We start from the raw sequence: 15,124 nt of genomic DNA, 5'->3' as shown, positions 1-15,124 counted from the left end.
ACAAGGTCAAGAAGAACACCAGTTTGAGTTCATGTTCCTAATGTATCCAGGCAGACAGACTGATGAAGTTCATTTCAAGCAAGGTGAAAAATTGCCCTGACGTTTAAGTCACAGAGTAAAACTACAGACCAACAGCTGTTGCACAAACACGATACAGAGTGCCAATAGTAGTGAAGTGCTTCTTACCTATTAGTCTTAGAAGCAGGAACAGAACACCAAGGGCGTAGGATTTAAGCTCTGGACTGACAGTTCTGAAAATTAAGAGAATACTTCAACCCTTTGAGTACTGTGGTGGAAAACTGTTCTTAATTGGTAGACCTATTGAGTTCAAAATGACATTATTTTGTACATATCTCTCTATCTTACATATCTAGATTACGAGCATTATGTATATATATATTTAGTGTTATTTGTCATTATATATGAGTTAATATACACTTGCGTGTGTCTGTATTTGTCCGTATCACTGTCAGCTTGATAAATCAATCCTTTCCATTGAAGAACCACCGGTATTTTGAAATGTCGCCAGCTCCCTCTTGTGAGCAGTTGATGAATAGCAAGCGGGGGGGATGTGCTCATACCTGATAAGGATGATGACAGAGGGTGTCTGGGCCATAGCTCCAATCATGCTGCACACACATATAACACACAGGAAGGTGAGGAAGGCTTGCTGACAGCCTGGGCTGGGACACTTTCCTGGCAAAGCCACTGCTTCTTCGCTGTTGCTGGATATACACGCACAGTTGGTCAGGTTCTGACGAACAAAAAGAAATGAGGTGATAATGTAATAATGATATATCAAGTAAATCTGCAGTATTTATATTTATTGTGAGCCCTTCGGGCACCGGGGAGCAATGATTATCAGCAGTAATGTCCCAACTCACTGGTTTGGTACAGCCAGCGAAACAGGCTGAGAGGTAGGTGACTCCATTGGAGCCACAGACAGGGCTCACCGATGCAGTGTAACAGTTACAGTTACTAATGCATGCTGACTCAGGCTGCTGCCAAGACTGCAACGTCCTATAGAGGAAGTCAAAGGTCATGTTAGGGATAATGCAATTTTTCTGAAGGATTTTTTTTTTATTCTGGGATTTGTTTAATTTTTTGTTTGCATGGACCTACAGTATATCCCTGTGGGGGAAAAGTACTATACAGAACTAAAAGTTCCTGGAAAGACTTCATTCACATCAGTAAGTCATCACTCTTACTCATTGCCGTAGGCCACTGTGACCCCAGCGACAGGTCCAGTGTCACAGCCCAGGAAGAGAAAAGAGACATAGCAGGCAGTGGACACCAGGTTGACCAGCATGGCCATGCGGACGGCACCCAGAGCTGACAGGTTCAATTTCTTAACCAGGAGTCCCCCGAGGAAGATTCCCAGACAGGCACAGGGGATGGCCGTCATACCTGGAGAGGGAAAAACAAGTAAATTCTGTATATAGAGCAACATTCCTCATGATTTGACAGTAAAAATAAATAAAAAAATAATTTCCTTTTATTGAGATAAGAGTAGGACCCCTCTAGGAGAGAAAGGAAGTTGAGAAACCTGCCTCACCATGGTAACCATCATGGTAAGTCTTTTGCTAGAGTACTGTTAATCCTACAGAGCCCAATATCACTGAGATGAGAGAATGTAAATGAATATCTTCATTTAAGTACTTTATTTCAATACAGTTTTAATGTAGTTAAGTGTTATTGTCTTATGCTACTTTCTACTTTTACATCACTTGTTTTAACACTTTAGTTATCTATTGTTTTCCAGTTTTCGAAGCATAAATCCATCATATTATTATCTTTAGTTACGACACATTTTTACTTTTGGTTATGTTACTATTCGCAAGTTTAGTCCTGAATTTTGTTTAAAGAGATATTAAAAAGTTATTTAAAATTCTCAGTTTACCCCGCTCATCAATGCTTGCAAGGTTTTCTGACATCAGCCTATTGCAAAACAATAAAGCCAAACTCTTGGCAGCAGAGCTTTACAAGCCTTTTTTCCTCTGCTTTACAATGTGTTCCCACTCAGTGATAATTATGTAGCTGTGTTGATGCTTAAAACCTCTTGGGCGTACTCTTTCTCCCACACAAGAAATTGTGATGGAATCTAAGAATGTGAGCTGTAAGCAGAACCGATAATGGCCCTGGTATCAATAAATTCTTATCAATATCCATCCCTACTGCCTACCTAGCAGCTGATTAGCTGAGGATGTTGTAAGGTTGAATTGCTGCTCTAAGTATTTGCCCAGAAAGGCAGCAAAGCCAGCAACCACAGCGATCTCCATGCAGGCTGCCAGCGTGATGCAGCTGAACACTGGATTGGAGAGAAGGTGCCTGGTAACCCGGGGGATCACTGGGTCAAAGGAGAAGAAAATTAAGCAAAAAGTAGAACGGATGAAGAAGGATTGAGAGAAAAGAGCAGAAGCACGCGTATGAATTTAAATATTCCATTAAACAATCTTGTCACTTATTAAACCCCCTCCACTCGTCTCTTGACTTCCTCACCTCTCAGATGCTGACAGACTGAGAGTCCGCTGTTTATATCGAAGCCATGAATGGCTCCGTTGGGTTTAGAGCCCTGGAACTCCAGGCTCAGGGAAGAAGGCAGCATGGCCTGCTCACTCTCTGCTCCACTGTCCATGTCCTGCTCATCCAGCGCCTGGGGGAAACCGAACATGAAGAGGGCGGACAGGAAGAGTAAGGCACCACACAGGAGGAAGCCGCCCCACCACGCCCCGATCCAGCGAGGGTCATCTGGGGTGATGTCCAGCTTACCTTGGTTGGAGGGTAAGAAAATTCACAGCAGTCATAAAGGGAAGGACGAGTATTGGTGTACTCAGTGTTGCCAACTCCTCAGTAAGGAAAATCGCTATTGGCTGTCCTAAAAGTTGCTAGAAGTCGCTAAATGACGTCATCACCTAATTTGCATAATTGGTCATGCTAATGTAATTGTAATCTATGTTGTTGGAGAGAGAAGTAACATCGTGGAAGAGACATAAAAACGTCCTAAATGCATTTAGAATTTATTTAGAACTACAAATTAAATTTATTTTAGCAATTATTGTTTTTTTAATGTCACAATTCCAACCCTGCTCCTTGACCGGCAAAAGTGACCCGAAATAGGCACTCTGGTGGAGTTACTTTGTGTGTGTGTGTTTATAAGTAGTTTTAAACCTTGTGATCCACAAAACAGCATAAGAGTGAAAGAGTAAAAGAAGAACTGACTGCGTTACAGCACCCGCTGCTTGTTGAGAGTAAAAGCGATATGCGCTTTAACGTCTTTTTTTAGCGACTTTTTTTTAGAAACAAAAGTCGCTAGGGGGTCTGAAAACTCGCTAAATATATAAGTTGGCAACACTGGGTGTACTAGTAGAGGTCACAATAAAATTACCTCTGTTTCAGTGTGGTATAATTTTGCAATATTTTTAACCATTTAATTTCCCAACTTACTGGTATCAATGAAAACAGCATCAACATAAACTTTGGTACAGACTGATCCTAAGATGAAGCCACAAGCTGGGCCGAACACTAAAGTTGAAAATAGGATACCTGCAAGACAAAACAAAGGTATAGAAGAACAACAAGTCTGTCAGAAAACGACAGTATGCAGCAAAAACCCAAAAAACACCTGCAACATTTCAGTGTTTGCACCATAAAATGACCCGAGCCAAGAGGACACATGCATTTCACTTCATTGTTCAGCAGAGGGCAGCCTTGTATCAAGCTGTTTATTACCAGCGCCTTCTATTCTATTAGATATGATGCTTCCTATTATAAAGTATACTTGTTAATTGCACTTTGTGATTAGGAATCAAAAGGTATGTTGTTTAAAGATTAAAGATTAAGTATGAAATCCATGCCAAGAGATTTTATAATTTCATCAGAAGTCTTCCAGCGACAGATTTATTCACCATCACTGTAATATGCAGCCCATAGGTTGCACAGTGTAATTGATCCAAGGCTGGATTATCCAGCAGCATCATAAATAATCAAGCAGGAAATGGGTTCTTACTGTAAGAGCAGTGGGGAGTGACTGATGCACTTTCTGATTGACGTTCCCCTGAATGTAAAAAGCTGCCCGCTTTTGGCACAGAGGCTGAGAGCTCTCTATAAAGCATCACACTGTACTGGACTGTTTGTGTGTGTCTGTGTGTTTGTGCGTGTGGCACTTAATCTGTTACCCATGCTGGTGGTAAGTGGAACAATACGAGTGAGTTCCAGTAGCCTGACTGCTAATAATGGATCCCAAAGCAGAGGAAGCGCTGCTCACTCCTGACAGGATGAGAGGGCCAGTCAATTTCTCTGTAGGCGATTTAATGATTACTCCTCTGGACATCACCAGTTATTGTTTGTGAGAACAGAGTAGTATTATAGGCTCATATTTAGAGGTATACATGCAAATAATAAAAATATATAGGTCAATCACAAGAAAATAAGAAAGCATTTATTACAATTTCAAGTCTATAAGATTGGGATCAGAGGTTCCAGATCAAACTAGGGTCTGGTATTTCCTTTGCTTATGAAGTGCATATTGTTATCGTCATGCTAAGATGTAAATTATTCATTCAGGCCTTCAGAGTAAAGGTTGTGGATGCTTATTAGTCTGGCAAGATACTACATCAAACTTTCCTCACGGGACCTGCAAAAAAGTCTTGCAACTGTTGGCATTAAAGTGCATGCACCTGCAATCAGAAAGAGCACAAATTTAACCCGCGTAGCAGGCATACTAAAGAAAGTCTGTTCTGTCCATAGTTTGGAAACTAGTTTGCCAGTGGACATCAAGGTAAGGACTGGGCTCTCTGGAATTATGTGCTCTGGACAGACCAGTCAAATGGCTACAACAGCAGTATGCTTGTTGCAGAACAAAGACAGCTTGGTGATTAAATGCAATCACTGCAGTAACAAATCTACCAAAACATGGTTAAAAAAAAGGTTCAAATCTGAATCTCTTTATAAAAATCTAATTTGTAACAGAGAGAACACCCTTGAAAAACCACAAACATCTTGCAGTGAAGGAATTTCATTATAAATAAAGCACCTTGAGGTTACTGTTGCTGTGATTTGGCAGTATATAAATAATTGAACTGAATTTTATAAGAAATGAAAGTTCACAAAGCCGATTTCAGAGAATTGTGCAAAGGTATGCAAACACAGCTTCAGTTTTAAGAGGTGCAATACTAGGATCTGAGGCCTTCTTTTTACTTTTTCTACGACACTTTTACACACGGTAATTTCACATTTTTTTTCCTTGTGGTGTTGTAAAACGGTTCAATCATTCTTGAAACTTTTGGCACTGTTTCAAAGAAAATCAAATGCCTCCCTGCCCACTTATGTCAAAAAGACAATTTCAAATATAAATTTTGTTTTTATCTTTGCATGCTTGTTTATGAAGAGAGACCAGCTATCGTGTGCTTACTGATTCTGGCGAGGAGTCAGTCTTGCCAGCTCTAACGTTCCCTGTGTGCTATTTTTATTTGACCAGAGCCACTGATACCACCGGGGCTTAAGTCAGGTAATAGAGGAGGTCAGCGGTTAGAGCAGGACCAGCTCAACAAGCAACCAAATAATGACCTCCGATATCCTCTTCTGCCTCTGGGTTCCAATCACAGACACACAAAGGGCAATTAATCTATAATGTATGTGATGTAGTGAGGCTGGCAAACACACACAAACATGGCAGTGAACCAGCAGAAAATATTGGGCCCCTGCCAATCTGATCTACAGTACACCAACGCTCAATACTTTGAAAACTAGTGTGGGTACAACAACCTCAGTGTTTCCAGTTACATGAGACAAAGAGCCGGAGAGTGGCCGTCAAAGTGAAAGTGCTGATGACAATAGCAGCAATAAGCATGAAGACAGAGATGTGTGCCAGTCTGCTGTCTGAACTCAACAGTTGGTACTTCCGAGACCATATCCATGGAGACATGACTGAAAACCCAGTGAAAGAATGAGGAGTAGTACTGAAGCTATCATAAACATAGCAACCTTTACCTTACAGTAAAGCATTCACTACTCTTTAGTCATCTGCTCTATTCACATGTTATTTATTTGACTCACATCCAATAGCAAGTGGACTTGGTGTGTCTTCCTACTGCAGAAAGATTAAATGATCTTTATGTGGAATTATTTGTGGGATTTTATATTTATATAACAAATATATACATATATATTGCAATTTATTTTGTACTTTTAGACTAGTAGAGCAGCATTGCACAATTCATGTTTCAAACCCAATCTTAAACCAGCTGATCCGACATGGTTTTTTCCCCCTTGTAATTTACACTGAGTTGCTGCAATGCAATATGTGAACTACTAGAAAAATCAGCAGTTGCCAGACTTGTGTTCCTCTGCAGATATTGATGATGTGCACACATTTTTAACTACGCTCTTAAAAATAATTATTCTTCTGACATACAGTAGATTAACTTTCACAGGATTGGTATAAGTTCTGATTGCTCATTATAGATAGAATGTAAATCTTTCATGACTTATTGACTTTGCAGTAATTGTAGAGGGATGGAGGATGCTCTTAGTATCTGCAGTGTACCTGCAAGCATCAAAGCACTGATAGCTTTGGAACAGGAGAGCAAAGTGAGGCACAGGAAGACTGTCGCCACTATAAAGTGGGGCTCTTTGAGAGCAATCATACTAATATATGTATATATATTATAGTGTTTTCATACACTTAGAACAGAATATTTGTCAGGGATTCCTTTCCAAATATAGCCCACACAAATAATAAATATAACCTTAAACTAAAATGTCTCAGTCCCTTCTAATTTACACTGGCTACAGTGTCCTATGGTGACAACCTTAATTTACTTCTATTGTTTTGACGTAAAGCTGTTGTTCCTTCCTTCTGAACACCACCTGCTGAGATGAGCTAGAAGTGAAGCTAAAGGTAATACAAACCTGATGGCCAATACTAACAGAATGGCAATTTATTATCTACAGTACACCTATTTATTTTACATAGAGCTGTAACTTTGTGTCACATAAATGAAGATGACCATCCTGGCAGGTAGAGGCACTCCACTTAAGTCAAGCTTTTGCAGAACAACAACCTCTTTAGTGGAGACCATGAATACTCAGCAAGAGGTACCATTTTCATTTATCACAAGTCTGCAATATGGCACCACTGAACACAGGTTTGTGTTTAAAATATTGAGATAAATATTAGAATTAATAGTAAATTATTCAATTAGTATAACTATATTGTATACATATACCAAATTAGGCACGTTTTTCTTTCAGTTGTTCTTTAAAAACAACCACATGCACTGTTAACTATGGGACCTTATACGGACAACTGTGTGCCTTTCCAACACATATCAATCAACTATATTTACCACAGAAATTTGCAAGAATTTCAAGCAAACTCTATTTACATTGTCATCATGGGATATTGTGTGTAGAATTTTGATGTTTAAAATTAACTGAATCCATTACACACAGATATAACAGCCTTAAGTGGACTATAAGTGGACGGTGATAGCTCTGGGAAAGAAGCTATCCCAGGACAAACAGATTCAGGGATAGCTTCTTTCCCAGAGCTATCACCGTAGTAAATAAGCACAAAACAATTAAACCTGCTTAACTATACCATACTTGCCATTGTCACTATATTATGCTGCTATTATGCTGCTATCCTGTATATATTGTACTTATTATTGTCTGAGTACTTCGGTTGTTTTATTGTACTTTTTATATTTTACATTTATATTTATTATTGCAATTTGCACCAAGGGAGTGGCACTCCAATTTCGTTGTACTTTGTACAATGACAATAAAGGCTATTCTATTCTATTCTATTCTATTCTATTCTATTCTATAACAGCCTTAAAAGTATCACAATTCTTAAACAGAGCAGGTTTCATATTTGCCACAGTTTCAGTCCAGATCTCCATATTGTGTTTGACACACGCCATATCAGTCCTTTTTATTTTTCACATTTTGTTATTTGTGTAATTTAGTCAGTGATCAGTTACATTAAAAAACTGCAATCTACTGGGGTGAGATCGATCAATAAGCACGTAACCATGGATATGACAACATATGGCACAAGTAGCTGATACATTTAAAATCATGCATATAGATGGAAGCAGCAGTAAAAGCAGTACTAAACCGATTTAAATATAGATATGTAGCTTTTTGGGGGACAGTAATGTAAGTAAATACAGATTATAGTTCTTTTTTAATCCTGTAACCCTTGTGCAAAAGACAAAGAAAAAAATTAGAAACTAAGAAGTGATAAAAAAAAATTATACTCAACCTCATGATAGGTCTAGCTCCATATTGTGCCTTTTGTGCCTAGCAGTAATGAATGCAGCAGATGCAAGGTCATACTGTGTTAGACAAGGCTCTTCTACCTGGTCACACTGCCAGCGCATGAATAATTTCACACTCAGGCTCACATTATGGCACAGTTCAATCGCTGGCACTTTGTATCTTGGCCAAGGTGCTCTTAAAAGGTACTCATATAAAACAACCTGTGCCGATCTGAGCGGACAGTGTGTGCTGAGTCAGCGCCCATTCCCTTCCTCTGCTGTCCTACAGTGGAGGAGTAATAACTCCAGTGGAATAAAAACATTTTTGCTGCAGTGGACTCTAAACTTGCAGCCTCACACTGCTTCATTACACACATTAAAGCGATGAATAGAGGCTAAGATAAGAGAAGCTGACCCTGCAGCTATAGAGCTGGACTCCATGCTCCTCCTAGGCTGCTCTTTTACTGTACGTTCATTTATTGTTCTGTACGATGCTTTAAAGCAATGTGCTGTAATTTGTTGTATTTTTGTCACCAATACAACCAATGCAATTCTATGCTGCGTGCTTGTAATATTCCTGTAGTCCAGCTTACTCTGAGTTGCTTGTACATTCACTCGATATTCAGAAAGTGTAATCAAGATTGCAAATATTCAGACAAACCAACAATCTTCTCTTGACCTGATGTTAGATACCTGCGCTGAGGGCTTACAATCAACAGCCAAGTATGTGATCTTAAATGGTTAGTTCACAAAATAGTAGTATCAAGGTCACTATGATCATCTTTTATGTACAGTCCTGTTATGTGGATAATACTAGTTCAGTTGTACAAACCTACAGCTGAGACTGATGATAATGTAGTGAGTTGTCGAACAATTGAGTCATAAACCACAATACTGCACAAAGTAACATTATGACCTAAATGTGCTGGCTAAAGTACGGGATTATCACAATTTATCCTGAGGTCCAGATGAATAAATGCTCCAAATCCGAGTTTTGCTGAGACATTTTATTAAAACTCATAAATGGCATTGTGAGTTTTATTCTGGCTCTTACTATGGCCAAACGGGTCCTGCTAAGACATTGGCGGAAAAAGAACCCCCCTCCCTATGAAGAGTGGCTAAAGACAATGGCTAAGTTGGCATTTTACGAAAAAGTGACTTATGGTTTATTAGACAAATTGCATCAATATGATTGTATTTGGTCTCCCTTTACAAGCTGGCTTTCTGTAACTTGAAGAACAGAAGAGTAATGACAGAGTGGTGGTGTGGGGATTGGTGTGCGAAGAAAGAATAGGATAACTTTCCTTTGTTTTGTGGGGTTTTTTTTGTGTTTTGTGTTTTGTTTTGTTGTTGTTTTGTTTTTGTTTGTTTGTTTTATTAACTATTTATTTATGTAGTTATCCTTAAGTTCTGTTATTGAAGTTTAAAATGAGAAAAAATAAAAATTGTTGATGACAAAAAAAAACAACTCACAAATGGCATGAGTCAAAAAAGTCAGAGGATCACCAAAATCAGTAGAATATTTTTTCTCTGGGAACGTTTGTACAAAACTTCATAGTAAGTCTTCAGAGATACAGTATTTCAGTGTGGATCTAAAGTGGAAATCTAACTCCATCCTTCTACTGTGGCCTAAAATGAGTAATAATGGTCATAGCATTGAATTTTAACTTGAAAAATAAAATGCGAATGCATAGAAACTAAATAAAGCCGGAGGGTCTTTGGCTAGCTTTGTAACTCACAGTGTTTTTTTTTTAAAGATTTCGTTATGGACGCAGAAACATTTACTGCATCGTGTTAAGATGTAGCGCAGAAGCGATTTGATGCTACATACTTGTTCAAAAACGCACACAGCATGAAGGCTTCTAACTGAATAGCTGCTTCACTCTAAGACCCTCTGTGGTGGATACAATTGATAGGAGGGTTAGCTGCCTTCACATGGGGTATCTGTCAAGCAGCTGACAGCAATCAATTATACAATTACAATCTGGTTTGGACTCACAGTCCACAGAGCTGAGGAGCAGGCTGGTCTTTCTGAAAGAAGCCATTTTCTTCCTTTTTTGAGGAATCTTTCACAGCTGCCCACACACATCCAGACTTTAAATAATAGTTTGACATTGAAGGGAATATATTTTGTGCTTTATCACATTTATTCTGTAACAATGGCGGATAACTATTTTAAACATGGTCAAAGTTTCACATAAAAAGGCCCGTGTATATACAAAGATCGCTGTGAGACATAAACTCTTCAGACTGTTTCAGATTCCTTGTGGCTCTGCTCTTTTTCTACTCTTGGCTCAGTGTGATGTCAGTGGTAAGGGTTATACTTAATAAGACAATCATACGCGCACAGTTCTGTCCAACTTTTCAAAACTTTAGCTTTTCAGATCTTATGATCAGAAGAAAGTTGGCTCATAGGAAGAAGGAAGGGAGCAAAAATGCTGCTGCCCACCCATATGGAAAAGAAATAGTAAAAACTTACATGATTTACTCATGAAAGTGGCCACTTTCTCATTACTTTCATATATTGTTTTAGTAAGTATCCAAAACATACAAATTTCATTATATAATTTTTCAAGGGATCTTATATCTGTTTTCACTCTTGTATGCTTTTCATACAAGTTTCACACAAGACAGATACAAACTTTATAAGATTTATATATATCTTTTCCATATGGGCAGTAAAGGATAAATGAGGATTATGCTGACCTGTGAATCATGAAAAGCTTCTCTACAGTTCAAGATCTTAATGTGAGTTATAGCTATAGCACGCACACACGCACGCAAAATATTATGCATATACAACAGCTTCAGTGAGTTGTAAGCTCACCAACACGTCTGTATGATAATTAATGGCTAAACTGCTATGAAGTGTTACCAGCGATGGTGGTGCACTGAGAGCAGTGCCGGCAGAAAAGAGCAAATTTTGTTTTTACAGCCAAATCAATCTTAACAACTGCTGGATGGATACAGATATTCACGGGTACCACAAGATGAATCCTAATCTATTTTATAATAAAGCACTGCCATGTGATTGGCATTTCATTCGCCTCGCTGTTAGGCAAACTTTCCCATCAGCCATATCTGTTCTTTTTTCCTTCAGCCGCCATAGATCATGACGGCGACAACTCCAAACATTATACATTGTGCTAATGTTGGCACGCAGGCTTTGGCACTTAGTTCAAAGCATTGCTGGTGCCAGAGTGCTGCCTCACAGAAACACTTTTCATCACACAGATCTCACTCTACTACTGCAGGTCATCATGGCTGCATTGCTGCCATTTCTTTCCCTCCCCCCCTATAAACTGCCAGAGAGCACAATGATCTGGTCTGATGGGCAACTAACTGAACAGTTAGCAGCAGTCTCTGTTTCTTTTTAGTTGCCTGCTGCCTGAACTGTTGCTCACAATGATTAGGACAGACACACTCATAGAGGAAAACAAACAGAGTGAAGTACGAGACACACACACAAGAGAAAGGCCACATAACATTTGAAGAAGAACAGGCACATGGAGACAGAGCAGATATATCCTACGACAAGTGTTTAATGTTTCCTGCATTACACTTGAGTATTCTTTCGTGCCCTTCTCTTCCAGGCAGTATTGATCTGTTTGGGGTGAAGATGTGGCCACAAAAGAGCAGCCTCTCCTTCAATCCTCTGCTTTGTTAGCAAGCCTGTGGAGAGCTGCCGCTTTAATATTTAATCATTTGGTTAGATGTTTGCTAAACTACACCTAACCGCTTCTCTGTCACACTGCATTATTCAGGAGGCTTTCTTACAGTCTAAATGTGCCTTCACACGTCAGTCTTGTCAAACAACACCACCGCCCTGAGACTAGAAGAAGAAAACACAAAGGAGCGCAGAACACATACGTACTGTGTAAATACCAATAACACAACAGCAGTCACATTGTAGGAGGTAACCATGGCAATCAACATGCCTGGATTGTCAAAAAATGGAGAACAGAGACAGAACAGAGAGGGGGTGGTGGAGAGAAAAGACTAATATAAGAGTACTATCTGTAAGTGTCAAAGGAAGAAGCTTGGGGGATGTTATGAAAGAGAAAAGGCTGCAGCGGATTTGGCTGGGGCACATAAAAGTAGACTTCATACCAAATCAGGCTCAATTTTAGTCTGCAGTGCAATTTATTCGAGCTAACCCCGTTCAGGAGAAATCTAAGCTTAAACCACTGCTATGCCAAGGGATGTCCAAATTAGCAGTAATTCAGATGCTTTCTGTAAGCAACCAATAAAATAAACAATAATAAAAATGCATTTTTCATTATATCTCGGCACTAATTATCCGTTATTTTCAAAAAATGATATTTAGCCATAGCTCTCATCTAACGATCGAGATATTTCCAAAGAGGGGGACCGTTGGTGATTCAATGGTGTATTTCCAATAGAATTTTCTGATTTCACTTTTAAAAATTGCAGACTTAAAACATACAGTCAAGCTTAAAGCCAAAAAAATTGGGTGCCTTTAGTTTATTGTCTAAACCTATTGTTGGCTGCTCCTTCAGTTAGAAGGGGTCGCCACATATTTCATTTGGCAGATTTTTAGACTAGATGCCTTTCCTGATGCCCGAGGGCTTTTTATCTCCTGGAATCAAACCAGGAAGCTCAAACTTGTTTTGTAAATCTGTAAACCACTACAATGTGAAGTCACTTATACAGTTTATTGTCTTTCAAAATTTGCAAAGATGACAGTGAAAAAGTTAAGCCATAGATTTCACAAATCAATGAGTTTAGCGTGACGTCCAAAATCTGGGCTAGCAAATTGGACCAGCTATGTGACATTTTTGAGCTAAATGCGCTAAAAGAACATCAGATACAGTTAGATATGGGGTTTCTTTCTGTCATAACGCTTTTCCACATTTTCCAAATTTATTTGTTGACAGTTTTGGCACTTAGTCATGACTGGATTGATTGCAAGAAATGGTTATAATAAAAACGATGATTACGAATGGCTTTAGTAACCTCTTGACGTTTTCTCTAGCAACACCCTGAGGCAGACATTTGTGGTTTTGACCAAATGTCTCAACAATTTCTTTCACCCTGAACTGTGCCGTCAACAGATGAAATACTTTGGATGATCGCCAGCCATTGCTGTCCTTTGTGTTTAACGCTAATTAGTAAATGTTAGCCATATAACATGATAAACTAAGGTGGTGTTTATTATATCAGCCCTGTTAAACATCAAAATGTTATTATGTTGGCATTAGTATTGGGCTAACAGCATTTTTTGTTCGTTTTTAATATGAAAATCAATTTTATTGACAAAACAGAATGTGTGCAAATTCATCATTTTGTCAAATTAAAAGAAATTTAAATAAACAAGAATAGTAACCATGAAGCATTGTGAGACAATACTGATTTGTGCTGTCCGGTTAATACATATAATGTATCTAAAATGTTTGGTAATCGCTATAGTTTCTTTACAGGGGGTATTACAATATTTCACAGTTAAATATGACTGTGATTGTTCACATGGATCATGTGTTCATAGTGGGATATCATCTGGCTAATAAATTATATTTACACTGAAAAACATCAGGTATCTGGTATGAATAGGCCTCTGACCAAGCAGGAGGGTAACTCAAGGGTGGATTACTCGATGCTGCGCTCCCTCTTCCTTTCCTCCACCCTCTGTCCATGCTTACCTCCCTCCCCTACAACGAGGTCTGCTGGCAGAGACTGTGCAGATCAAAGCAGGCACAGAACAATCCGCAGGCCTACTCACCCTGCAAAGAGGTCTGTGCTGAGATGTAAGCAGAAAAAAAATGCAACAAACCAAGGAGCTTGTGAGGAGGAGCAACTACTGTAGCTTCAGGGAAATGAAAACTGAACAGCATATGTTTATTTCTCAGTACCTTTGTTTCCATTAAAGCAACAAACCCATATGCTGCCGGCTTTGCCTTATTGAATCACAAAGCTTTAATGTGTTGGTGATGCCTGCATCAGACTAAACACCACATCTAGCTGAAAAAAGTTGTAATTTTTCAATACTTCTTGATGCACTAATGCCAAATATAAAACGATAACAACATATATTAACTGATATCAACTGATAATAACTTGTATTTTTAAATACTAGCTATTATATTTTCCTACTGTTGTTACAAGTTCCTGAAATGAAGTGTGGTTAACCTACAAGAGCTCTAATTTATACATGAGGAAAGTGATTAAGATCAATATAAGAAAATAATTTAAATGCCTGGATAGCCCCCACGTGTGATGGCTATATACACTACATTGGCAGTTTTGCCCACCTACCTATTTAAGCAGAGTAAAGTTTGAATATCACCAAGGGGGAGTTTTGCTTGCAGACACCAGGTATATTACATACATTTAACAAAAATGCATGCAATATGTGCATACATTAATATACAGGTTAACAACCCTAATGCCATCACTATATCAGCAAACAACCACAGCTAATAACAGGACAGATCTGTCTAGCGATAGAACCTCAGCGTTGATGGAAGCAATTTAAACTTACTACATAAAAAGATGCTGAGAGTCCAGTTAGGTGGCATGTGCTTTCTGCATCTCTCTGATATGATTATAAGGGCCCCCGTTACCCACAAGAGTGGAAAGCTGACCAGCTTAAAGGTGTCTGTGGCATGGTTTTAACTGCAGATTATGAAAAGACATAGCTTTCAAAATAAAAGTTGTATTAAACTTGACTGTGGGCTCTGAACAGAGGAAAAAAACTGGGGGGAAAAAACCACCAAAATTTCCCTTTACATATATATTTCTAGATTTTGTAGCAAGTGATATGTATGTTTCTTAAGTTCTCTTTCTCTCCATCTGCCCAGATAGAGCTCTGCTGCTAGCAGGTCACACGGATGGCACATAGC

The 15,124-nt window shown here is 38.8% G+C and overlaps 1 protein-coding gene and 1 long non-coding RNA gene across 2 annotated transcripts in view; one reads left to right on the top strand and one right to left on the bottom strand.

Moving 5' to 3' along the window:
• Positions 1 to 15,124, top strand: part of LOC146526129 (uncharacterized) — a 188,479-nt gene that overhangs the window by 14,191 nt on the left and 159,164 nt on the right. The window lies entirely within an intron of this gene.
• Positions 1 to 15,124, bottom strand: part of LOC146526135 (solute carrier organic anion transporter family member 3A1-like) — a 29,064-nt gene that overhangs the window by 8,841 nt on the left and 5,099 nt on the right. The window contains exons 3-9 of the mRNA XM_085162535.1: positions 3,445 to 3,543; positions 2,500 to 2,769; positions 2,183 to 2,347; positions 1,209 to 1,407; positions 885 to 1,020; positions 582 to 754; positions 187 to 251 (exon numbers count right to left, since the gene is read on the bottom strand). Of these exons, the coding sequence (XP_085018661.1) occupies positions 187 to 251; positions 582 to 754; positions 885 to 1,020; positions 1,209 to 1,407; positions 2,183 to 2,347; positions 2,500 to 2,769; positions 3,445 to 3,543 (1,107 nt within the window). The remainder of the gene's footprint in view (positions 1 to 186; positions 252 to 581; positions 755 to 884; positions 1,021 to 1,208; positions 1,408 to 2,182; positions 2,348 to 2,499; positions 2,770 to 3,444; positions 3,544 to 15,124) is intronic.

This window comes from Neolamprologus multifasciatus, chromosome 1 (assembly GCF_963576455.1).
Source record: "Neolamprologus multifasciatus chromosome 1, fNeoMul1.2, whole genome shotgun sequence".
Classification (NCBI taxonomy): Eukaryota; Metazoa; Chordata; class Actinopteri; order Cichliformes; family Cichlidae; genus Neolamprologus; species Neolamprologus multifasciatus.
Note: the sequence above shows the minus strand (reverse complement) of the source record. Positions and strands in the feature narration are given on the sequence as shown.